This window comes from Salvelinus fontinalis, chromosome 34 (genome assembly GCF_029448725.1).
Source record: "Salvelinus fontinalis isolate EN_2023a chromosome 34, ASM2944872v1, whole genome shotgun sequence".
In the NCBI taxonomy this organism is placed as follows: Eukaryota; Metazoa; Chordata; class Actinopteri; order Salmoniformes; family Salmonidae; genus Salvelinus; species Salvelinus fontinalis.
In genome coordinates, this window is record NC_074698.1 from 7,566,205 (window position 1) to 7,593,386 (window position 27,182).

Genomic DNA, 27,182 nt, shown 5'->3' on the forward strand with positions numbered 1-27,182 from the left:
GTAGACATTGTTAATGTTGTAAGTGACTATTGTAGCTGGAAATGGCAGATTTTCTTTTATGGAATATCTACGTAGGCGTACAGAGGCACATTATTAGCAACCATCACTCCTGTGTTCCAATGGCACGTTGTGTCAGCTAATCCAAGTTTATCATTTTAAAAAGATAACTGATCCTTAGAAAACCCTTTTGCAATTAGTTAGCACAGCTGAAAACTGTTGTCCTGATTAAAGAAGCAAGTGTGTGTGTGTGTGTGTGTGTGTGTGTGTGTGTGTGTATGTCGGTGTCTGCATGTGAACAGTACAGGATTCCCCTCCTGCCTTGGAGTCGAGGTACACTGCATCAGCTGTACAACTCTCAGGCGACAATCAAACAGGAAGGGGCACCTCTCTTCCCCCTTCAGCTGCATTGCAGACTGCAGTCAAGGTTACCACAGTCGCCGCAGTGATGGGCTGAGGTATTCGGGGCGCCGAAGAGAGGAGAGGCCAACTAGGAAAACGTACCGGCCTCTCTCTCTGTCCCATAATGCATTTATTTATAGCCAGAGACCCTTCATACGCTGACTGCTGCAACCCACAGTCTCACACTACAACACCGGTTGAAGTTTCAGGGCTGGGTAGCGGGGGGAACCAGTTCATTTGTATTTGATTACATTGATAGAATCTGTAGCCCTATGTCCTCTGTTCTTTTTCTGTCTTTCTCTCCCTCTCCCCCCTCTCTCTCCCTTTCTCTCTGTGTGTCTTTGATCTGCTGGCTGTCTGTCATATCATATGAAAGCCTTATCTTCAAGGTGGGACTAAATGCCGTGCAGATGTGTGACAAAGGACTGGCAGCGTGATATTTCCTCTTAATCACACTACTGTCCATTCATCTGTTCCCTCTGTCTGTGATAAACCAAGCTGACGCTCTCTCTTGCTCTCTCCGTAACATTTACCACACATGGAGGTATATGCCTAGTCGAGTCGTAAACTATTGCTGCTGTGTTTAAATTAGGTTTGAGGCCTTTAGGGAACAGCCATCATGTGACTTAGGAGCTACAACATTCCTTATCATAAGTTTGTAAAAAAAAAAAAAAAAAGAAAGATAATAAAGGTGAGTAGCAGTAATGTTCCTGTAAATCTAGAATGACTACAATAAACACAGAGAGGAGGAAGTATGGAAGTCCTGTCAACAGTAGGCTATCCTCACTCACTCACACTCATACACATTCCTTTACCTCTCTCTTTCTCTCTAGCTCTCTCTAGCTCTCTCTCGTTCTCTCGCTCTCTCTCTCGCTCTCTTTCTCTCGCTCTCTTTCTCTCGCTCTCTTTCTCTCCCTCTCGTTCTCGCTCTCTCTTTCTCTCTCTCTCACTCTTTCTCAAATGTGATTCGTTGTGAGTTGGTTAAAAACGTCTGCCTCTGTTAGTTGGTTTTCAGGCGGTGATGAATAATTTCCCGTGGGGCACATGCCAACGATGCCAGCACACACCACTAGCCCTGCCTTAATTGTTTCTGCAGCATCAATCTAATGTCTTTATTGCGGCTCAGTGACTAGCTAGCGCGGCAGATATCAGTAAGGGGTTTGGAGAGACCCATGTGTCAACGCACCCGTGTCAATAATTACACCTCCTTCATCAGAAGTCATCAGTATGGAACTGGGCAAACAACCATTCATGTAAAACATCACACTGTAGGCAAATGTGACAATGACAAACATGACTGGAATATGACTGGAAGGCTTTTATGTTGTTATTACATTTTATAAAATGAACTGAACATGTTGAATTGGAAATATCTCCATTGATCCACTGGTCCACCAATCACCAATAAAGTGTAATGGCACACACAGGAGCAGTGGTGTTGCTGGGTGGGTTGTTGTGATCAGCGAAGGAGGGATATTCAGAGGTGATGGGACATGGGGGATCTGAGATGGCAGAGACCAAAGATGAGCAGATTCAGTGAGCTTCAGAAAAGGCTCACATCAAGTGCAAGAGGTTATGCACATAACTCCTAACCCTGAACCTAACCCCTAACTCTAAAGCTACCCTAACCCCTAACTCTAAAGCTACCCTAACCCCTAACTCTAAAGCTACCCTAACCCCTAACTCTAAAGCTACCCTAACCACTAACTCTAAAGCTACCCTAACCCCTAACTCTAAAGCTACCCTAACCCTTAACTCTAAAGCTACCCTAACCCCTAACTCTAAAGCTACCCTAACCCCTAACTCTAAAGCTACCCTAACCCCTAACTCTAAAGCTACCTTAACCCCTAACTCTAAAGCTACCCTAACCCCTAACTCTAATCCTACCCTAACCCTAATTGTAACCCTAAACCTAACCCCTAACTCTAATCCTATCCTAACCCAAATTTTAACCCTAAACTGTCATGTTTTTGATCATCATGTCTTGTCCCTGTGCTTCCCTCTGCTGGTCTTATTAGGTTCTTTCCCTCTTTTCTATCCTTCTCTCTCCTCCTCCCTTTCTCCCTCTCCCGCTCTCTCTCTATCGTTCCGTTCCTGCTCCCAGCTGTTTCTCATTCTCCTAACGACCTCATTTACTCTTTCACACCTGTCCCCTATTTTTGCCCTCATTAGAGTTCCTATTTCTTCCTCTGTTTTCCGCTTCAGTCCTTGTCGGATTCTTGTTTGATGTTTGCTGTTCAGTGTCCTTGTTCCGCCCTGTCGTGTTTTTGCCTTCATCAGATGCTGCATGTGAGCAGGTGTCTAGTGGTCGCTTCTCCAGTAGTTCATCTCTACTGACGAGAGGATTTCAGTTTTCCTGTTTTGTTTTTACCTTAGATATATCAGGAGTATCGTTTTTGTCTAAGACTGGAATAAAGACTCTGTTTCTATTACGTCGCTTTTGGGTCCTCCTTCATCAGCATAAGAGAAGAATCCGACCAAGAATGGACCCAGCGACTACGGATTCTCGCAAGACTGCCATCGAGATCCAGGGAGAAATGCTCGGTAGACACGAGCAGGAATTGTCTGCTGCTCGTCATGCCGTTGAGACCCTGGCCGCTCATGTCTCCGATCTCTCAGGACAGTTTCAGAGTCTTCGTCTCGTGCCACCAGCTACTTCCTGGTCTTCCAAGTCTCTGGAACCTAGGGTTAATAACCCACCTTGTTACTCTGGGCAGCCCACTGAGTGTCGCTCCTTTCTCACCCAGTGTGATATTGTGTTCTCTCTCCAGCCCAACACATACTCAGGAGAGAGAGCTCGGATCGCTTACGTCATATCGCTCCTGACTGGTCGGGCTCGGGAGTGGGGCACAACTATCTGGGAGGCAAGGGCTGAGTGTTCTAACGTTTATCAGAACTTTAAGGAGGAGATGATACGCGTTTTTGATCGTTCTGTTTTTGGGAAGGAGGCTTCCAGGGTCCTGGCTTCCCTATGTCAAGGTGATCGATCCATAACGGATTACTCTATAGAGTTTCGCACTCTTGCTGCATCCAGTGACTGGAACGAGCCGGCGTTGCTCGCTCGTTTTTTGGAGGGACTTCACGCTGAGGTTAAGGATGAGATTCTCTCCCGGGAGGTTCCTTCCAGCGTGGACTCTTTGATTGCACTCGCCATCCGCATAGAACGACGGGTAGATCTTCGTCACCGAGCTCGTGGAAGAGAGCTCGCGTTAACGGTGTTTCCCCTCTCCGCATCTCAACCATCTTCTCCCATCAGCTCAGAGACTGAGCCCATGCAGCTGGGAGGTATTCGCATCTCGACTAAGGAGAGGGAACGGAGAATCACCAACCGCCTTTGTCTCTATTGCGGTTCTGCTGGACATTTTGTCATATCATGTCCAGTAAAAGCCAGAGCTCATCAGTAAGCGGAGGGCTACTGGTGAGCGCTACTACTCAGGTCTCTCCATCAAGATCCTGTACTACCTTGTCGGTCCATCTACGCTGGACCGGTTCGGCTGCTTCCTGCAGTGCCTTGATAGACTCTGGGGCTGAGGGTTGTTTTATGGACGAAGCATGGGCTCGGAAACATGAGATTCCTCTCAGACAGTTAGGGAGGCCCACGCCCATGTTCGCCTTAGATGGTAGTTCTCTCCCCAGTATCAGATGTGAGACACTACCTTTAACCCTCACAGTATCTGGTAACCACAGTGAGACCATTTCCTTTTTGATTTTTCGTTCACCTTTTACACCTGTTGTTTTGGGTCATCCCTGGCTAGTATGTCATAATCCTTCTATTAATTGGTCTAGTAATTCTATCCTATCCTGGAATGTTTCTTGTCATGTGAAGTGTTTAATGTCTGCTATACCTCCTGTTTCTTCTGTCCCCTCTACTCAGGAGGAACCTGGTGATTTGACAGGAGTGCCGGAGGAATATCATGATCTACGCACGGTCTTCAGTCGGTCCAGAGCCAGCTCTCTTCCTCCTCACCGGTCGTATGATTGTTGTATTGATCTCCTTCCGGGGACCACTCCTCCTCGGGGTAGACTATTCTCTCTGTCGGCTCCCGAACGTAAGGCTCTCGAGGATTATCTGTCTGTTTCTCTCGACGCCGGTACTGTGGTGCCTTCTTCCTCTCCCGCCGGAGCGGGGTTTTTCTTTGTTAAGAAGAAGGACGGTACTCTGCGCCCCTGCGTGGATTATCGAGGGCTGAATGACATAACGGTTAAGAATCGTTATCCGCTTCCCCTTATGTCGTCAGCCTTCGAGATGCTGCAGGGAGCCAGGTTCTTTACTAAGTTGGACCTTCGTAACGCTTACCATCTCGTACGCATCAGAGAGGGGGACGAGTGGAAAACGGCGTTTAACACTCCGTTAGGGCATTTTGAATACCGGGTTCTGCCGTTCGGTCTCTCTAATGCTCCAGCTGTCTTTCAGGCATTAGTTAATGATGTACTGAGAGACATGCTGAACATCTTTGTTTTCGTTTACCTTGACGATATCCTGATTTTTTCACCGTCACTCGAGATTCATGTTCAGCACGTTCGACGTGTACTCCAGCGCCTTTTAGAGAATTGTCTCTACGTGAAGGCTGAGAAGTGCGCCTTTCATGTCTCCTCTGTCACTTTTCTCGGTTCTGTTATTTCCGCTGAAGGCATTCAGATGGATCCCGCTAAGGTCCAGGCTGTCAGCGATTGGCCTGTTCCTAGGTCACGTGTCGAGTTGCAGCGTTTTCTCGGTTTCGCTAATTTCTATCGGCGTTTCATTCGTAATTTCGGTCAAGTGGCTGCCCCTCTCACAGCTCTGACTTCTGTCAAGACTTGCTTTAAGTGGTCCGGTTCCGCCCAGGGAGCTTTTGATCTCCTCAAGAAGCGTTTTACATCCGCCCCTATCCTTGTTACTCCTGACGTCACTAAACAATTCATTGTCGAGGTTGACGCTTCAGAGGTGGGCGTGGGAGCCATTCTGTCCCAGCGCTTCCAGTCTGACGATAAGGTTCATCCTTGCGCTTACTTTTCTCATCGCCTGTCGCCATCGGAACGCAACTATGATGTGGGTAACCGCGAACTGCTCGCTATCCGCTTAGCCATAGGCGAATGGCGACACTGGTTGGAGGGGGCGACCGTTCCTTTTGTCGTTTGGACTGACCATAAGAACCTTGAGTACATCCGTTCTGCCAAACGACTTAATGCACGTCAAGCTCGTTGGGCGTTGTTTTTCGCTCGTTTCGAGTTCGTGATTTCCTATCGCCCGGGGAATAAGAACACCAAGCCTGATGCCTTATCCCGTCTCTTTAGTTCTTCTGTGGTTTCTACCGACCCCGAGGGGATTCTTCCTGAAGGGCGTGTTGTCGGGTTGACTGTCTGGGGAATTGAGAGACAGGTAAAGCAAGCACTCACTCACACTGCGTCGCCGCGCGCTTGTCCTAGTAACCTTCTGTTCGTTCCTGTCTCTACTCGTCTGGCTGTTCTTCAGTGGGCTCATTCTGCCAAGTTAGCTGGCCACCCCGGCGTTCGGGGTACGCTTGCTTCTATTCGCCAGCGGTTTTGGTGGCCTACTCAGGAGCGGGACACGCGCCGTTTCGTGGCAGCTTGTTCGGACTGCGCGCAGACTAAGTCAGGTAACTCTCCTCCTGCCGGTCGTCTCAGACCGCTTCCCATTCCTTCTCGACCATGGTCTCACATCGCCTTAGACTTTATTACCGGTCTGCCTTCGTCTGCGGGGAAGACTGTGATTCTTACGGTTATCGATAGGTTCTCTAAGGCGGCACATTTCATTCCCCTCGCTAAGCTTCCTTCCGCTAAGGAGACGGCACAAATCATCATTGAGAATGTGTTCAGAATTCATGGCCTCCCGTTAGACGCCGTTTCAGACAGAGGCCCGCAATTCACGTCACAGTTTTGGAGGGAGTTCTGTCGATTGATTGGTGCTTCCGTCAGTCTCTCCTCCGGGTTTCATCCCCAGTCTAACGGTCAAGCAGAAAGGGCCAATCAGTCGATTGGTCGCATTTTACGCAGCCTTTCGTTTCGAAACCCTGCATCTTGGGCAGAACAGCTCCCCTGGGCTGAGTACGCTCACAACTCGCTTCCTTCGTCTGCTACCGGGCTATCTCCGTTTCAGAGTAGTCTTGGTTACCAGCCTCCTCTGTTCTCGTCCCAGCTCGCCGAGTCCAGCGTTCCCTCCGCTCAGGCTTTTGTCCAACGTTGTGAGCGCACTTGGAGGAGGGTCAGGTCTGCACTTTGCCGTTACAGGGCGCAGACTGTGAGAGCCGCCAATAAACGTAGGATTAAGAGTCCTAGGTATTGTCGCGGTCAGAGAGTGTGGCTTTCCACTCGTAACCTTCCCCTTACGACAGCTTCTCGCAAGTTGACTCCGCGGTTCATTGGTCCGTTCCGTGTCTCTCAGGTCGTCAATCCTGTCGCTGTGCGACTGCTTCTTCCGCGACATCTTCGTCGCGTCCACCCTGTCTTCCATGTCTCTTGTGTCAAGCCTTTTCTTCGCGCTCCCGTTCGTCTTCCCTCCCCCCCTCCCGTCCTTGTCGAGGGCGCACCTATTTACAAGGTACGGAAGATCATGGACATGCGTTCTCGGGGACGTGGTCACCAGTATTTAGTGGATTGGGAGGGTTACGGTCCTGAGGAGAGGAGTTGGGTTCCATCTCGGGATGTGCTGGACCGTTCGTTGATTGATGATTTCCTTCGTTGCCGCCAGGGTTCCTCCTCGAGTGCGCCAGGAGGCGCTCGGTGAGTGGGGGGGTACTGTCATGTTTTTGATCATCATGTCTTGTCCCTGTGCTTCCCTCTGCTGGTCTTATTAGGTTCTTTCCCTCTTTTCTATCCTTCTCTCTCCTCCTCCCTTTCTCCCTCTCCCGCTCTCTCTCTATCGTTCCGTTCCTGCTCCCAGCTGTTTCTCATTCTCCTAACGACCTCATTTACTCTTTCACACCTGTCCCCTATTTTTGCCCTCATTAGAGTTCCTATTTCTTCCTCTGTTTTCCGCTTCAGTCCTTGTCGGATTCTTGTTTGATGTTTGCTGTTCAGTGTCCTTGTTCCGCCCTGTCGTGTTTTTGCCTTCATCAGATGCTGCATGTGAGCAGGTGTCTAGTGGTCGCTTCTCCAGTAGTTCATCTCTACTGACGAGAGGATTTCAGTTTTCCTGTTTTGTTTTTACCTTAGATATATCAGGAGTATCGTTTTTGTCTAAGACTGGAATAAAGACTCTGTTTCTATTACGTCGCTTTTGGGTCCTCCTTCATCAGCATAACATAAACCTAACCACTATGCCTAAAATAGCCTTTTTCCTTGTGGGGACTGGCGAAATGTCCCCACTTGTTCAACTTGTCCTTGTTTTGCTATCCTTGTGAGGACTTCTGGTCCCCACAAGGATAATAAAACCAAACCACACACACACCGTGGGAAAAATCTTAAGAGAAAATGTACCTTCTAAGCATTAAAAATGTGATTCAACAGAGAGAGACAATGTGACAATGTGAGACATTGCGGTGCAGGCAACAGGAACACTTATCTAACCTAATCCACGGAGATACCATGTTTCTTAGAACATCTAGGAAGAGGGATTTAAAACATTATGGTTCAAAGAACATTCTCTAACCTCCGAGAGATGAGACAGGACACGACCCCCCCCCCTCATGTCAACCCCTCTATCTTACCCCCCTCCAACCCCCTCCATCTTACACCCACCTCCATCTTCCCTCCTCCGTAAGTGTCACCCTCAGAGGACGTACGCTCCTCCCCCCTTCAGTTTCTCTACTTGTCACAGGGCTGAAATAGTAATGTACAGGACGAGATAATTGGCCCCATCGGAGATGCATGGGGCTGGATGGAGAGAAGAGAGGTAGAGGAGAGGCAATCAGCAGGGAAATGAGATGAAGTACAGGAGAGGAGAGCTGCTCCCTCCCTCCCTCCCCATATTCAGAAAGGTGGGATATGATGAACGACCCTCCAGCCTCCACCAACGGCCTTACTGTCAGCAGGCCACATGTATCGAAGGGTTTCATGACGGACAGTAAAAATAAACACAGTGTTGTAACTGATGTATTTAGAACGGCCTATAAGCCTCTCTCCCCTGTTAATACTTTTGGTATACGGGAGTTCAATACCATTGACCAGCTGGCCTCTCCGTGGCCCTGTTCTTAATGGATTGTTTGGTGCAGTTAGGTTTGTTGAAAGTTCTCCAGAGAGTTTCCAGTCATTATTAGAGAAGAAATGGAAAGAGCGTTAACACATACTGTTTTGGTACACACACACACACACTGCATTAGTGAACTACTTACTGAGTGAGATTTAGGTGGGATTTAGCTACTAGCTATACTAGCGTTCAAAAGTTTGGGGTGACTTAGAAATGTCCTTGTTTTTGAAAGAAAAGCAAATTTTCTGTCCATTAAAATAACATAAATTGATCAGAAATACAGTGTAGACATTGTTAATGTTGTAAATGACTATTGTAGCTGGAAACGGCAGATTTTTTAAAATTGAATATTTACATAGGCGTACAGAGGCCCATCATCAGCCACCATCACTCCTGTGTTCCAATCCAATTTTAAAAGCTAATTTATCATTAGAAAACCCTTTTGCAATTATGTTATCACAACTGAAAACTGTTGTTCTGATTAAAGAAGCAATACAATTGGAAGGCCTTCTTTAGACTAGTTGATTATCTGGAGCGTCAGCATTTGTGGGTTCGATTACAGGCACAAAATGGCCAGAAACAAATAACTTTCTTCTGAAACTCGTCAGTCTATCTTGTTCTGAGAAATTAAGGCTATTCCATGCGAGTGTGTACTACTCCCTTCACAGAACAGTGCAAACTGGCTTTAACCAGAATAGAAAGAGGAGTGGGAGGCCCCGGTGCACAACTGAGCAAGAGGACAAGTACATTAGTGTCTAGTTTGAGAAACAGACACCTCACAAGTCCTCAACTGGCAGCTTCATTAAATAGTACCTGCAAACCCCAGTCTCAACGTCAACAGTGGAGGCGACTCCGGGATGCCGGCCTTCTAGGCAGAGTTGCAAAGGAAAAGCCATATCTCAGACTGGCCAATAAAATGAAAAGATTAAGATGGGCAAAAGAACACAGACACTGGACAGAGGAAGATTGGAAAAAAGTGTTATGGACAGACAAATCTAAGTTTGAGATGTTCGGATCACCAAGAAGAACATTTGTGAGATGCAGAAAAAATGAGTGCTGGACGCCATCTGTCAACCATGGTGGAGGCAATGTGATGGTCTGGGGTAGAGGTCGACCGATTAACCTGCATGGCCGATTAATTAGGGCCGATGCCAAGTTTTCATAACAATCGGTCATTTGCATTTTTGGACGCCGATTATATTGCATTCCACAAAGAAACTGCGTGGCAGGCTGACCACCTGTTACGTGAGTGCAGTAAGGAGCCACGGTAAGTTGCTAGCTGACATTAAACTTATCTTATAAAAAACAATCAATCTTCACATAGTCACCAGTTTACTACACATGGTTGATGATATTACTAGGTTAACTAGCTTGTTCTGCGTTGCATATAATCAATGTGGTGCCTGTTAATTTATTATCAAATCACAGCCTACTTCGCCAAACGGGTGATGATTTAACAGAAGCACATTCGTGGAAAAAAAGCACAATAGTTGCACGAGTGTACGTAACCATAAACATCTTTTGCCTTTCTTAAAATCAATACACAGAATTATATTTTAAAACCTGCATATTTAGTTAAAAGAAATTCATGTTAGCAGGCAATATTAACTAGGGAAATTGTGTCACTTCTCCTGCTGTCACGGCTGTCTTCGTCCTCCTCATCTGACAAGGATAGGCGAGAAGGATCGGAGGGCCAATACGCAGCGAGGTAAGTGTTCGTCATTATTTAATGGAAGAAACTGAACACTAAAAAAACAACAAAGTGACAACCGTGAAGCTAAATAACAATAGTGCTGACACAAACACTACACATAGACAATCACCCACAACCCACAATAAAAACAGGCTACCTAAATATGGTTCCCAATCAGAGACAACGCAAAACACCTGTCTCTGATTGAGAACCATATCAGGCCAAACACATAGAAATAGACAAACCAGACATGCAACATAGAATGCCCATTCAGATCACACCCTCACCAAACAAAACATTAAACAAACAAAGCAAACTATGGTCAGGGTGTGACAGTACCCCCCCCCCCCAAGGTGCGGACTCCGGCCGCAAAACCTGAACCTATAGGGGAGGGTCTGGGTGGGCTGGCGCTGGACGTGGACCCCACTCCACCGTTGTCATTACCCGCTTCCGTGGCCTCCTAGGAATGGCGACCCTCGCCGCCGATATCCTCCTACAACAGGGCAATGACCCAAAGCACAGCTCCAAACTATGCAATAACTATTTGGGGAAGAAGCAGTCAGCTAGTATTCTGTCTATTATGGAGTAGCCAGCACAGTCACCGGATCTCAACCCGATTGAGCTGTTGTGGGAGCAGGTTGACCATATGGTGCATCAGGAAGCATAGGGTGAAATCTCTTCAGATTACCTCAACAAATTGACAACTAGAATGCCAAAGGTCTGCAAGGCTGTAATTGCTGCAAATGGAGGATTCTTTGACAAAAGCAAAGTTTGAAGGACACAATTCATATTTCATTTAAAAATCATTATATATAACCTTGTCAACGTCTTGACTATATTTCCTATTCATTTTGCAACTCATTTCATGTATGTTTTCATGGAAAACAGGGACATTTCTAAGTGACCTCAAACTTTTGAGTGGTAGTGTACGTCTGTTAGAACTGGAACAGTGCTGCTGAGTTGTGGGTTTGGATGGCTTCACCGAGTGGGATTTCCTCAGACTGGCTTGCTGAGATTCTGTTAAGACAGATTTTCTCATGAACGACTTCTGCGTGGGTGAGATTCAAACTCACCATGTGAGACTCTAAACTGCCTTCATGTGAGAGATTAGCTTAACAAATACCAGAATGTTGACACTGGCTGTGTGAATCTCTCTCTTCCTCTCTCTCTGTCTCTCCTCGCCAATCTCGTTCCACATCTTTCCTGCTCTCGGTTGCGTTTTGCCCTTGTAAAAGGTGAGTGATGTGTGCTCAGCACAGGCTGTAGCTGGATTGAGATATCACCCAGTGTGTGATGGTGATGAGGGAAAGGGGAGGTTGGGTAATGCCTGCATGGTGTGGTAATACCAGATCAGTGGATTCGAACCCCTGATGAGCTGTCACGGTGCTGGAACAGGGCTCACCTCACCGGACCGCGCTGGCCTGTCAAATCCACCAGGTTTATGGCTGTCTGACTCCTCTGCCTGTATGTACTGTATGTATGCAGGACAGTGTAGCGTAACCGGAGGCGTGACTGCTTGTCCCGTTGTGTGTGTGTGTGTGTGTGTGTAGGCTTTCATGCTCTGATCCCTTCCTCTGCTCATCTCCCCCATGAGTCACTGTGTGTTTGGAGAGATGGAGAAAGATGACGTCATCCGCTCTCCTCTGTTCCCGCTTTTCTTCCCTTTCCCCCACGGCCCTGTGGTGTGTGTTATTCATGGCTCCAGCTAGAGTTCCATGGAGTTCTTCATGGCATTCTACTTGTTGCAGAGGATGTAGTACAAGGACTTTAGCAGAGTCGTTTGCTCTAGTACTAAGCAACCCAGACAGGTCTGCCGGTGCAGTGGCGTAGTGAATGGAGCAATAAGTCCCACAGGAAGAGATAACCATCACCACTGTCCTATTCAACGCTGTGCATTCAGCACAGAAAAACACACTGTTGGCCCTCACACTCTACATGCCTTCACACTTCACATGCCTGTGCATTGGCATGTGGCAGCAGCCTTGTCTATCCTGTGTAGACATGTGTGTTATTTGAGTGTCTGAGCTGTTTGTTTGTGTATCTAAGAGCAGTGTGCAGCTCCACTGCCTCTCTCTCTGAGCAGCCCTGTGTAGCCATGCTGTAGTGGGAGAGGTCAGGCAGACAGGGCACCCCCCCGAGGTCCTCCACAGACTCCCATCTGGCCCTGGGGAGGGGCAGGCAGGGCCAGGGCAGGCCTGATAGGGCTGCATTCCTAGGGCTGGGGGAGGGAATGATAGACAGAGGGTAGGAACACATGAGAAAGGTATGGGCGATTTGGAGAGGAGCTAATGGATTCTGATCATAGTGATGGATAAAGAAGTACATATACCTTGCAGCAACCTCCCAAGTCTTCCCTATGGGAGGGGAGAGGTAGGCACCATCATAGGGTTCATAATATGCAGTCAATGGGATATTTAAGCAATAAGGCCCGAGGTGGTGTGGTATATGGCCAATATACTACGGCTAAGGCCTGTTCTTCGGCAAGACGCAATGCGGAATGCCTGGATACGGCCCTTAGCCGTGGTATATTGGCCATATACCGACAAACCCCCAAGGTGCCTTATTTCTATTTTAAACTGACTTGACTTTCAGCCAATCAAGTAGACATTTTATGTCAAACAGGAAATATCTTCATCCAGATCTAGCAAACCAGTCTTGTGTACCCACTACAGTGGACCTCACAAGGTTTGTCACACTGGTTGTCTTTACAGTTAAGTGAGGAGCATTCTCCACGTCGGACCTGTTTAAGGGTTAGCGGTAGTCAGACGAGCGTGTGACAGACAGACAGACAGACAGGGTTGATGTGAGGAGAGCGGGTGTGACGCTGCCCTTCACAGGGCGATGGGGCCTGTCTCACAGCCTGCCTGTCCCCATCAGCGTCACCCCTCCATCAGGCCCAGTCATAAACCCCCCTACCCCCCCATCCCCACCCACCCAGATCCCGCTGGGGGCGCTCAGCCGCCTTCACACACGGCTATCAAAATACCCCCGTCACCCCAGCAACAGCAGCAACAGAGGGAGGCGAGATTTGGCCAAGTCGACCTGCAGCTGAGCTGACCACCAGAACGGGGATGGGACGAACTGACATCTCTGCCAGGAAACAGCCTGGAGGGAGGGGTGAGAACATGAAGGGGAAGGGGTAAACAGAGAGAGGGGATGTGGAGAATGGAAAGGGTGAGAGAGAGACAGAGAGAGGGAAACAGACAGAGAGAGAGACAGAGCGGGGGAGAGAGAGATGCATGGATGGGTTTATTGGTATGTGCATTGTGCATGGGTCTAGGAAACAGGAGTTGGAGGTTAAATGGAAGTGGCCGAGAAAAACATGTGAAAGGGTCGGGAGTTTCGTCCTGACTGACTAATTACTGTATTTAATTTCTTGTTGATTTTTTTGGGGGATTGTTATCTTTTAAGGCTGTGGTTTAATTGAACAATCGAACAACAAAGCCCAAAGTTCTCCAACCATCTCTGGCAATCAATGCAGCTGATGTAGGTTAAATCAAGATGAAAATGCAACAAAACAGTATCTGTGTGACAATGAAAATGTTGTAGTCCACACACACTCGCGCCCAGGCATGTATACACACAGATCCCACACACACACACACCTTCTGTGTGCCTGCTTTAATGTGACGGAGGGAGACCAGAGAGCAACAGCTTGTCCTGCTGAGCCCTCAAGCTAATTATAACTTCACGGAGGGTCGGCTAATGAAACACTAGATTACCCACACCCTTTGACCTTTAGTGCTCACAGCACTTCCCAAAAGGAGGCAGACCTGGAAACAACCTGGAAACAATGCCATGTCCAACACTTTGCCTCCTCCTCCTCCCTCCTCTTCCTTCTATCTGCTTTCTGTCTGAGAGCGATTCCCTCACGCATAGACACATCCTCAGTGCACCACGCAGCTCAGTCTGGTGGACTCTTAAAACAGAAGAAAACGACAAGTGTATCAGTTCTCCTTTTGGTACGGGACTAAAATAGACTCTCTGAGTCGCCGTCTGTACTTTCCTTGTCCCGTCAGGGTGAGGTTAAAGAGTCCAGAATGGGGGTGAAATGTGATCTCGTAATTATTGCCCCCTGCGTCATCGATGTGGGCGCTAGGGGGAGAGAAGGGAGTGTATTGGAGGAAAGGGAGCAGGGGGAGGGGATGGGGAGCCCATGCAGGGTGGGTGATGGTGTGGTGGTCCATGATGTTGTGAAATGCGTCCCAAAGGCAGTCTATTCCCTATATAGTGCACTGGGCCCTTATCAAAAGTAGAGCACTATTTTGGGAATAGGGTGTGATCTGGGACACGATCTTACTCCCTCTGTGGAGTGGTTCACACAGCCCCTTCACCTCTAAATCATCTGTTAGGCTGGGGGCAAGTAGCCTAGCGTTGGGCCAGTAACCCAACGCTTGCTGGTTCGAATCCCCGAGCTGACTAGGTTAAAAAAAATCTGTTGATGTCCCATTGAGCATGGCACTTAACCCTAATTTTCTCCAGGGTCACAGTCAATAATGGCTGACCTCTGGCCGTGACCCCACTCTCCAACGGTGTGTCAGAGGGAGTGGGATATGCAAAAAACACATTTCCAATTACACACGTGTGAAATAGGACAAATGATTGTTATTATTATTGTACCACTGGTATCTGTTGAGTGAAGTAGCGCTTCTCTTCCCTCCAGCTGAACCAACAGACCATCTTGCAGGTGGTTCATGTTTTACTATGCCACGATGATTCCTGCCACTGTTTCGCACAACAACTGTATGCAAATGCCAAGAATTTATTGGAAAGGGGAAACGAAAAACAAACACCTGCATTTATCCTTCCTTAGATGGTTTATGGCTCCCATGGCACTGCCCCCGTGGTGGGGTGCCCTGGTAAAGACAAGGCCTGTTTTGGCTTTTGACTGGAGGCAGTTTTTTTATTTTTAACTTTACTTTTTTTTGCTGTGCTTACCCTTTGATCTGTGTGGTCTGTGTACAGGTCCACAACACTCCATCTGTTACTGATACGCTTTAACATGCTGTGCTGAGAATCCATAATGGACTAGGCATTTCATTATTTTAAACCAGGGCTAATACCTTCTGACTTCAAAAGGTTGAAATTCAATGATTTATAAGGTGTCCGCCCACTCTGCCCAGATTGGGTGAAAACGCGCTTTGGTGAAATTTCACTTCCTTATGTTACCAAGACAAATATGTTCTGAGTCGTTCAGTGGGGTCTTTCCCTAACATATCACTAACATTATGTCCAAGAAGTCGGATTTTGTAACCTAATACATCCGATAATAAGAACTGAGCTCTGTTGACAAAGTGATACCGCTTTGAGGATTTTACATGTTGTGGTGGTCATATGAAAAGTTGTTTCCGTGGGTCTCAAAAATAAAAAATGAACATGACACGAGCTGAATTAAATGTTAAAGGCTTTGTAAATAAAAAGCTTTCGTTACACTCAGTACTCTGTTGACATTTCACAGAGATATGCTTGTTTTTTGAAGAAATCGTGATGTCGCATCAGGCATCGTCTACTACTGCCTGTCAGGTGTAAGATGGGTGGCTTTGCTCTGGGGGGGATTTATCAGGTCTGTACAAGCATCTGCTGAGGTGGGGAGGGGCATACATACACACTCCTAGATGACCCTGGGACCTTATTCCCTCCAAAAACACAAAGTAAAGTCTCAGAGTTTAGACTTATTCAAATAGAGAGGATTCACAAAAAGTTCAGATTCATAGACAGTTGAACGTGAGTGAGCTAGATTGAGTATCTTTACGCCATTTAGTGTCATGAAAGATTTCGGGGCTCAGTTAAGTCGATGGCAAGTGACAAGCCGATAGCTCATTATGTCTGATTTACCTTCATGAAAACCTCTTACAAGTCGATTCCCACTTTATCTTTCAGTAAGGAGATTCCGATTCATACACATTTGGAATAGTTAGTGTCACAGATGTCATTATTCCCTGTGTGTGTGTGTTATCTCACTCCATCTTAGTACACAGGTCCAATAGGGATATTGGACAATATCTACTATACTGTACAGTGGTAGGTCTGAAAGCCAGTTACAATGAAAGTTTCCCCATTTCTTGGCAGGAGGTATGGAGCCTCTTTGCCTGTCTCTGTCTTTCTATTTCTCTCTGTTTATCTCTCTCTCATTATCTCTGTCTCCCCAGTCTTATAATATAATCTGTAACGATCCAGAGCTGCCCAGGAGTTACTGAGGGAGATAAGACTAATTAGAAGTGCACTGGGCTCTGCAAATATTGCAGACCGGCTCTGCTAGTGCCTGTTGTCTGCCTCTAACAAAGAAATGAATATACAAAGTTAATTAATTCCCCCTCCTGATAAGTTTCAAGTTTTAATGTCACGTGCACAAGTACAGCCTTTCTTGCAAGCTCTTATTCTAAGAATGCAGTAATCAATATCCGTAATACTATCAAACAAAGTAAAGTAGAACAAAACCACACGAGAAATAAAAGTAAGAATAAGAAGAACACGAAGTAAGAAGTAAGTAAGTATTGGTCAATTCCAATACGATATTTGTGTGTGTGTGTTGGAGTGTCAATGTGAGTGTGTGTGAGTGAATGTGTAGAGTCCTGTGAGTGTGCAATAAGATAAAAGAACAAAATCTAATTTGCAGCTCTATTGTAGTTTGAAAATGTGTTTCGAAGGCCCTTAGGAGTGTTTGAGGAATTACACTATTGAAACATTAGCCAACACAAAATGGTATCCGTTGCCTCATAGCCCTATCATTAAACTGAGTGCTGCACTTCTAAGCGAAAACAGTCCTCGCACGGCCTGCATTATATTACCATTTGTCTTGAGGAGAGGCCGTGGGAGCCTTCACCACGCAGTTACACAATGTAAATTGGGAGCTGAATAATCATACAAGGAAATATACATTTTGCACATGCATCTGATTATCATCCCAAAGGCCAATGTCTTTGTGTTGCACAATGTTATGAATCTGTTAAAAATAGCATTGATTTTGTTATTTCTTCCGGCGGTCAGATGTCAGAGCAGGCACGGCATGGGGCGTCCATGGCACTGTGCTGGCACGAATGACCAAGCCTCCGGGGGCTTGGCTTGGTGAGGGTTGAGCAGGGGAAGGAAGTGGGGCGGCTGCGTGAAAACACAAATGCCCACAAATGTCCTTCATAACTGGTCTTCTGATGACAGGTTATTAATGCCTGCCGTCAGGACCAGTGTGGTTTAGCACAGCCCAGAGGGAGGTAAATCAGATCCATCTTTACCTGCCAGCAGCACAGGGACAGTCTGTGTTGAAATTTTGTGTCCACATTGTACACATCATCCACGTAGCTGTAAACTCTCCTTGCGATGAAAGGACTGCTCTGCTCTGTCTCCCTAGTTTTTGACTCTCCTGGCTTATGCAATCAAAGTTATATATCAGTCTCATCAATCTGTTTTATGTGGATGTGTTTGGAAAGAGAAATGTCAATGTGTTGCTGACACTCTCTATCGATCTCTCTCTCTCTCTCGTTCACTCTCCAGGATGGCTCCAAGCAGAGGCAGGTGAGGCAGAAGAAGACTGTCTCCTTCAGCTCCATGCCCAACGACCGTAAGATCAACAGCACAGCCGCCTGCATGGCCTTCATGATGGAGGGCTGCGAGATGAAGAAGGTGCGCTCCAACTCGCGCATGTACAACCGCTACTTCCTCCTTGACCCGGACATGCACTGGCTCCGCTGGGAGCCCTCCAAGAAGGACTCAGAGAAAGCCAAGTTGGAGATCAAGAGCATCAAGGAGGTCCGTCTGGGGAAGAAGACCCCTGTGCTGCGTAGCAATGGCCTGTCCGACCAGTTTCCAGACGAGTGTGCCTTCTCCATCATCTACGGGGACAACTATGAGTCTCTGGACCTGGTGGCCAGCACAGCTGATGTGGTCAGCACCTGGGTGATGGGCCTCCGCTACTTGGTCTCCTACGGGAGGCACACGGTAGATGTGGTTGAGCCCAGCCAGCCCAGCCTGAGGACCTCCTGGATCGGATCGGTGTTTGAGCTGGCTGACATGGAGAGGAATGGCCACATCGACCTGTTCAGGGCCACCCAGATCATCAAGGGGCTCAATCCAGGCATGAAGGAGTCCCGGATAGAGCTGAAGTTCAAGGAGCTCCAGAAGGCCAAAGACCAGTATGGGGAGGACATTGACATGGAAACCTTTGTGGAGGCCTACTGCGAGCTGTGCACGAGGCCAGAGATCTTCTTCCTGCTGGTGCAGTTCTCCAGCAACAAGGAGTACCTGGACAGCAAGGACCTGATGCTGTTTGTGGAGGTGGAGCAGGGCATGGAGGGCGTGACGGAGGACATGTGCCGAGACATCGTCCAGAAGTACGAGCCATCCGCCGAGGGCCGGGAGAAGGCCAGCCTCTCCATTGATGGCTTCACTCACTACCTCCTCTCCTCAGAGTGTCACATTTTCGACCCCCAGCACAAGCGGGTGTGTCAGGACATGAGCCAGCCGCTCTCCCACTACTACATCAACTCTTCGCACAATGCCTCCCTCCTCGAGGACCACTTCTGGGGCTCCTCCGACATCAGCAGCTACATCCGGGCCCTGAAGATGGGCTGCCGCAGCCTGGAGGTCATTGTGTGGGATGGCCCTGACAACGAACCTGTGGTCTACGTGGGGAACTCGGTGGCATCTCAGCTAGCCCTCTGCAAGGTCTTGGATATTATAAACCAGTATGCATTTGAGAGCTCTGAGTACCCCCTCATCCTCTGCCTGGTGACACACTGCTGCATCCCCCAGCAGAGGGTCATGGCCCAGCACATGAAGAAGATCCTTGGAGACAAGCTGTACTTGGATACCCCCAGCTCAGAGGACCACTACCTACCTTCCCCAGAGGAACTCAAGGGTAAAATCCTGCTGAAGGGCAAGCGGCTGCCCCCAAACTACCCTGAGTCAGAAGGGGAGGTGACTGATGAGGAGGAGGGTCTGGAGATGTCCAGGAGGGTGGGGGCAGATGATAAGGACCATCTCAACGGCCTTGGCTGCAAACGGCTGAGGCTGTGTAAGGAACTGTCGGACCTGGTCTCCCTCTGTAAGTCAGTGCAGTTCAGGGACTTTGACATCTCCAAGAGGGATCAGAAATACTGGGAGATGTGCTCTTTCAATGAGGTCGACGCCAACAGGTTCGCCAACGAGTTCCCCGAGGACTTTGTGTGCTACAACAAGCGCTTTCTCTCCAGGGTGTACCCCACTCCGATGCGGATCGACGCCAGTAACATGAACCCCCAGGACTTCTGGAAGTGTGGTTGCCAGATTGTAGCCATGAACTACCAGACCCCAGGCCTGATGATGGACCTCAACCTGGGATGGTTCAGGCAGAACGGGAACTGTGGCTACGTGTTGCGGCCGGCCATCATGAGGGAGGAGGTGTCATACTTCAGCGCCAACGCCAGGGAATCCCTACCAGGGGTGTCCGCCCAGCTTCTCCACATCAAGGTGATCAGCGGGCAGAACCTGCCTAAGCCCAGGGGCTCTGCTGCAAAGGGAGACGTGGTGGAACCCTACATCTATGCGGAGATCCACGGCATCCCGGCCGACTGCGCCGAGCAGAGGACTAAGACGGTCTCTCAAAACGGAGACAACCCCGTCTTCGACGAGAGCTTTGAGTTCCAGATCAACCTACCGGAGCTGGCGGCTCTACGCTTCGTAGTGCTGGACGACGACTACATCGGAGACGAGTTCATCGGCCAGTACACAATCCCCTTTGAATGTCTGCAGCCAGGCTACAGGCACGTCCCCTTGCAGTCGCTGACGGGGGAGTTCCTACCCAACTGCACCCTGTTCGTACATGTGGCCATCACCAACAGAAGGGGAGGGGGCAAGGCCCACAAGAGAGGTCTGTCGGTGAGGAAGGGCAAGAAGGCTCGTGAGTACACCTCCAGCAAGACCACCGGTATCAAGGTGGTAGACGAGCTCTTCAGAGCATCCACCCAGCCTCTGAGGGAAGCCACAGACCTCCGGGAGAACGTCCAGGTAAAGTACTTAACATTCATTATATGTACGAATTTTTATAAATTATTATGAAGGAGCACTAAAGGCAGGCACTGGAAATGACATCAGGTTGGGTAATGTGGAGATACTAAGCAGTCCTGATTGCCTCTCAGGCTGCATTTCCATAATGGAATACGATAAAACTGTTCAATCATTCCACAAGCGATAAAAGGAGATGCCAATTAGGAGTGAGGGAGCCTGGGAAGAAATAGTATAGCACAAGTAGTAGCTAGACAGGTGACCCCTTAGCACCTCACTGAATAGGAACAAAACGTTGTTGAGGTGACTCTCAGCTCGTTCTTTCTCTGTTTGTCGCTCCGCTGGATAGAGAAGCATTGCTAATTGTACTGTATTTACATGATGTAAAAGGCAGGAGCCATAAATGAGAATGTCAGTAAACCTGGACAATTAAAAGGCTTATGCAAAGTTTCAACATTAAGCGGATGATGGTCTGTGTTAGGCTCTGTGAGCACCCTTATGAACCCCCCACAGAAATGATAAATGACAAACCAGTCATGTTTCATAATAGTTTGTTTGTTATACCCCCCCCCCCCCCCCCCTCTACCCCAACCTCTGAGATTATAAGTGGCCATCAATTTATGTTTCGTAATAATTTATTTTCGGATATTTGTCGGGAGAGGATGGCAGTTCGAGTACAGCTTGTAATTGTTGTTGTCATGATTGATGGACGTAAAATGAAGCTTTTCTCTGTCTTGTCTGGTCTACTGTCTGTCTGTGTGATGGTAAAGATGGGAAGTGAGGAGGCTTTACACGCCCTGTATACTTTGTACATCAGCTGTCTGGTTTAGACTGGCAGGCCTCTTGTCCTGTCTGACAGATTTGAGAATAGACTATTTCTCTGGATACTTTGAACTTGATTGGGGTCAGACGTTGACTCATAGTTTGTTGACATTGCTTTATATCCCAGGTAGGTTATGGGCTTTTTAACTCCACCAACAACACTTGATTTGCCAGAGGAATGGAATGGACCTGGTTCCTTAATAAACAAATTGCCACAGCTCTTGGAAAATGTATAAAAATGTGAAAACACGGAGCATCATAAAACTCATTATACATTTCTCTATTTGTGTCTTCCCTCTATTCTTTGTTAGCTCCATTTCTACTATCTTTCTTAATTGGATTTCCTTCTTTACTACAGTAGCTATTGTTTCATGTGAGGGATTTAGGCCTATTTCAAATCATTTCAAACTGGCAGTAGTTTAGGCTGCATAGTCATAGGATTTGAATCCTCCGTTTCCTTCTATCGCTTAGTACTGTAGTTGCATCAACTCGACAATAGCTCTCTTGTTTTCTGAAGAAGGATGTTTTCTTAATGAATATTTCTGTAATGATAGTTTGTTATGAATGGCGTTCATGCAAATATGTTTTCTCAAGGGTTGAGACGATAGTTTACATAAAGGAGAACTGCAGTGCACACCCATAGCTAGGTCTCAGGGAAATTCAGAACAGTACTTATTATGACTATTGGCAGCCATTTTTACACGGTCTCTCCAAGCGCTGGTAAAGCTATTGTAGCACCAGTAAATAACAAATGTAACAAATGTATGATTGTTAGATGTTGTGTTTGTGTCATGACCTGACCTTAGAGAGCCTTGTTTATTCTCCATGAACCCAGGTACATAGAGCTACCTACTTTCTCAGCTCCCAGATGCTCTGTTTTCAAATCACAACCCCAGATATCAGCACGATTGATTCCTGATCTCGGGAACTATACTTGGTAATCCTCTCAGAGCCTTCAGGACTGTCTCCAGACCTGTTGTTGTTCTGTCTTAGCCTAAAACCCAGCATCGCTGGAGAGCTGTGGTAGGTAGGTCTGTTCTCCCGCCAGCCAACCTCAATCTAGGCCTAAGGACATGGCAAACAAGAGCCAAGACCACAATAACTAAGCAGGGGATGTGATTAGAGATCCTGTGGAATGCTGTCACACATTTTTCATTTGTGGCAATTGATGCAGATGATCTTGACTCTCTATTTTCCAAAAAGGATATCTCGTTTACCCAGGCCTGGATCTCGGTTACCCTCGTTTACCCAAAAAGGAGATGTTGTTGTGTTCCAGACTGAAAATTAATACTGTAATATTGGGGAATAGATTTCCTTATAGTGTTGGTACTGATGTGATAAGTGGAGGGTAATTTACAGGCAAATGACCGGATACAATCTATACCAGTAAATACTATGTTTAGAGAAATGTTGTCTTGTGAAAAGCAGCTGGACATATTTTGGGGACTCGATACAAGCCTCATGCAGTTGTTAAATGTGGATGGAAGCAAGATTCCTGACACAGATACTGTCAGCTAATCATTTCGTCACACTTTATTTGGATAGTCCAGATATTCCATCTCTAGATACTGTACTGATGGGCATACTAACTGCCTGCTGAGGTTACGTTTAGGTTGAGGTTTAGAAAAAGGATTAGGGTAAGGGTTAAGGTAAGGGCTAGGGTTAGGGTTAGGGTAAGGACTACATTTAGTCCTTACCCTAAGGCTTAAGGATTAAGGTTAGGGTTAGAGCTAGGTTTAGGGTTAGTAGATCGTTGAAATGTTACTGATAGTCTGTAGATAGTCCATCTCTAGATGCTCTACAGACTATCCAAATAAAGTGTCACCAGTCATTTTATTTCAAAGCTGTGCTTGTGTGTGAGTCAGAAGTTGGGATTGCACAATGTTCAAAATAGGCCAGTGACAATGACTCAGTCTATGCTAACACACCCACATTAAATCGGGGGGGGGGGGGGGGGGGGGGGGGGGGGGGGGTATATACTATACTAAGACAATTACGATTAGGTAACTAGTACAGCAGGTGACAAGATGTGTGTGTGTGTGTGTGTGTGTGTGTGTGTGTGTGTGTGTGTGTGTGTGTGTGTGTGTGTGTGTGTGTGTGTGTGTGTGTGTGTGTGTGTGTGTGTGTGTGTGTGTGTGTGTGTGTGCTTGTGTTTTTGCCAGCATGTGTGTAGACTGTGCCGCAGTTGCCCCTGTTCCATAAAGGGAGATGTAAAATGTCCATCTCCCTCAGAGGAACAGAGATAGAAACTGGCAAACAGCCTTTTCAATAGACTGAAAAGAGAGGCTTGATGTTGAGATGGATGGCGTCATAGCACACTGTGGTTGGCATCAATGCTTGTAGATGGTCTCCCCAGATGGACCCTGCCTGTACCCGTAGTGTAAGTGAAGGTAGAGGTTGTGGTGCTAGGGGCAGGAGGACCCAGAGACGAGGGGAGCCAAATCCCATTAGATGATATTACCACCTGTAGAGGAGACCAGAGCTGGCAGCTGGCAGCGTCACCCAGTGTAGTCTGGGCTCCAATAAAGAGCCTCCTCTCCCCTGAGACACACAGCCACTGACTCACACAGGACAGAGTAAAGAAGGGAGACTTCAAGGAGACTTCAAGTCTTCTTCACAAAGGCCTGTGTTGAGGGTGCATGGTAATGAGAGAAACCTCAACACACACTGTCACACCACAATAGCAGCAAAATAGCACCACAATAGCACACCCATTCATGCGTAAATGCATACATGCAGATTGATACTGTATAGTGCAATCTTTTTATTTAATTTTTATTTTACCCCCTTTTTCTCCCCAATTTCGTGATATCCCAATTGCGATCGTGTCTCATCGCTGCAACTCCCCCAACGGATTCGGGAGGCGAAGGTCGAGTCATGCGTCCTCCGAAACATGACCCGCGAAACCGCGCTCCTTAACACCCACCCGCTTAACCCGTAAGCCAGCCGCACCAATGTGTCGGAAGAAACACCGTTCAACTGACGACCCAAGTCAGCCTGCAGGCGCCCGGCCCGCCACAAGGAGTCGCAAGAGCACGTTGAGCCAAGGACAGCCCCCCCGGCCAAACCCTCCCCTAACCCGGATGACGCTGAGCCAAATGTGCGCCGCACTATGGGACTCCCGGTCACAGCCGGTTGTGACACAGCCTGGGACCGCTGCGGCACTCGGGAGTGTAGTGCATTAATTAAAATGTACACGTAAACACACACAAGTCACTCTGGCCAGTTGTAAGTCACTCTGGCCAGCTGTAATTCACTCTGGCCAGCTGTAATTCACTTTGGCCAGCTGTAATTCACTCTGGCCAGCTGTAATTCACTCTGGCCAGCTGTAATTCACTCTGGCCAGCTGTAAGTCACTCTGGCCAGCTGTAAGTCACTCTGGCCAGCTGCAATTCACTCTGGCCAGCTGCAATTCACTCTGGCCAGCTGCAATTCACTCTGGCCAGCTGCAATTCACTCTGGCCAGCTGCAATTCACTCTGGCCAGCTGTAAGTCACTCTGGCCAGCTGTAAGTCACTCTGGCCAGCTGTAAGTCACTCGGGCCAGCTGTAAGTCACTCTGGCCAGCTGTAAGTCACTCTGACCAGCTGAAAGTCACTCTGGATAAGAGCATCAGATAAATGACATAAGTTGTTTTGCCTACAGTCACACCCCATAATACGCATGGAATGGTATTAAGAAATGCCTTATCACACTTCAGTGACCTCTGACAGAGAGTGATTGATCATCTCAAATAACTACTTTTCCAGGTGATCTACTCTGAACAATAGCAGAGTGAAGTGTGTTCCTCTTACAGGGGATTGGAGAGGAGGAGAGTGGGCGAGGAGACTGGCAGTTACAGAGAGGCAAGAAATCGATTCAGGCTATTTAGGATTTAACTCTCCCTTTCCTTTGTGTGTGTGTGTGTGTGTGTGTGCCTTTGCGTGGATATGTTTGTGTGTGTATGCACATACACTGTGTGTGTGTGTGTGTGTGTGTGTGTGCTTGAGAGAGAGAGAGAGAGAGAGAGAGAGAGAGAGAGAGAGAGAGAGAGATGACCGAGAAATAGGGTGACCGAGAAATAGGACAAACACCAAATTGAGACTGCATGCAGAATTCTGAAAAAATATCCTCGATGTACAATATAAAACACCAAATAATGCATGCAGAGCAGAATTAGGCTGATATCCGCTAATGATCAAAATCCAGAAAAGAGACGTTAAATTCTACAACCACCTAAAAGGAAGCAATTCCCAAACCTTCCATAACAAAGCCATCACCTACAGGGAGATGAATCTGGAGAAGAGTCCCCTTAGCAAGCTGGTCCTGGGGCTCTGTTCACAAACATAAACACACCCCACAGAGCCCCAGGACAGCAACACAATTAGACCCAAGCAAATCATGAGAAAACAAAAAGATAATTACTTGACACATTGGAAAGAATTAACAAAAAAACGGAGTAAACTAGAATGCTATTTGGCCCTAAACAGAGAGTACACAGTGGCAGAATGCCTGACCACTGTGACTGACCCAAACTTAAGGAAAGCTTTGACTATGTACAGACTCAGTGAGCACAGCCTTGCTATTGAGAAAGAGAAGACAGGCTATGTGCACACGGCCTACAAAATTAGGGGAAACTGAGCTGCACTTCCTAACCTCCTGCCAAATGGATGACCATATTAGAGACACATATTTTCCTCAGATTAAACAGATCCACAAAGAATTCGAAAACAAACCCAATTTTGATAAACTCCCATATCTATTCGGTGAAATACCACAGTGTTCCATCACAGCAGCAAGATTTGTGACCTGTTGCCAAAAGAAAAGGGCAACCAGTGAAGAACAAACACCATTGTAAATACAACCCATATTTATGTTTACTTATTCTCCCTTTTGTACCTTAACTATTTGCACATTGTTACAACACTGTATATAGACATAATATGACATTTGAAATGTCTTTATTCTTTTTGGAATTTCTGTGAGTGTAATGTTTACTGTTTTTGTTTAGTTCACTTTTGTTTATTATCTACTTCACGTGCTTTAGCAATGTTAACATATGTTTCCCATGCCAATAAAGCCCTTGAATTGAGAGAGAGAGAGAGAGAGAGAGGGGAGAGGGAGAGAGAGAGAGAGAGAGAGAGAGAGGGGGAGGGAGAGAGAGAGAGAGAGAAATGCCTATGTATGTTTCCCTGCAGAGTGTTGACTGGAACAGTGTAACAGGCAAGCAGGCAGACGGCCCATACTCTGTTCCTGCGGCATGCGTTCCAGTGAAGGCCTGCTGCATTCACTCCCAACTCCAAACTGCAGCCCGGAGAGTGAGAGAAAGAGAGAGAGAGGGGGAAAGAGAGAGAGAGAGAGGAAGATAAAGAAAGAGAGAGGGGAACAAAAACAGCAGTGAAACCAGACACGCAGTTCTCATTTGGGGAATGTGATGTTGGAGGGGTAGAGGAGGAAGGGATGAGGCTAATTAAAGACAGTGGCTAACTGTTCTGTTTGGTTCTGTGGCCCTGCCTGCAGTCTGGATACAGTATGGCGTTTATAGAGCAACAACAACCACACACACAGGGGCGTGTACTCACAGAGACAGACACAGAAACGTACTATGCGCACACACAGGCACAAAGAAACACACACACGCATGCACAAACACACACACACCTCCGCGAACACACACACACACACATCTGCACCTACACTACAGTGAGAAACCCATACACGTCTTCTCCATTTCCCATTCAACAGTAAAAGCCGCTCTCCTTGGCTGTGCTCCCTCAGCCGGAGGGTGTTAATAGCTTTAGTTGAGGCTGTGTGTACATACAGATGCCTATGTCCAGGAAAGTCGGCCCACAAAATGACAGCCATCCTCCTCCAGGGGGAGAAAAGAGCCTTTCTCCTGGGCCGGAGGTCCTGCAAGGTGACAGAGCCAGGTTCCCACACTGCCTGGCCTACACTGCCTGGTTTGTTGACCACTTCCCAGCTACCATCACCACACACTCTTCCTCCCCCCGTCTGTTGTTTCTCACCCTCCTTCTTTTATTATCTTTCCCTTTTTTCTCCCTCTTTTCCTCTTTCTCTTACGACTGATTTTCCCCACTTGTCTCTCTTTCTCCCTCCCTCCCTTCTCCCTTCTCTATCCCTTCTCTATCCCTCTCTTTCCTTCTCACTCTATCTTTCCAATTTGGTCTCT

The 27,182-nt window shown here is 47.4% G+C and overlaps 1 protein-coding gene across 1 annotated transcript in view; it reads left to right on the top strand.

Moving 5' to 3' along the window:
- The window catches only part of LOC129832973 (inactive phospholipase C-like protein 2), a 95,060-nt gene that overhangs the window by 34,501 nt on the left and 33,377 nt on the right, over positions 1-27,182 (top strand). The window contains exon 2 of the mRNA XM_055897152.1: positions 17,706-20,195. Coding sequence (XP_055753127.1) covers positions 17,706-20,195 — 2,490 coding nt within the window. The remainder of the gene's footprint in view (positions 1-17,705; positions 20,196-27,182) is intronic.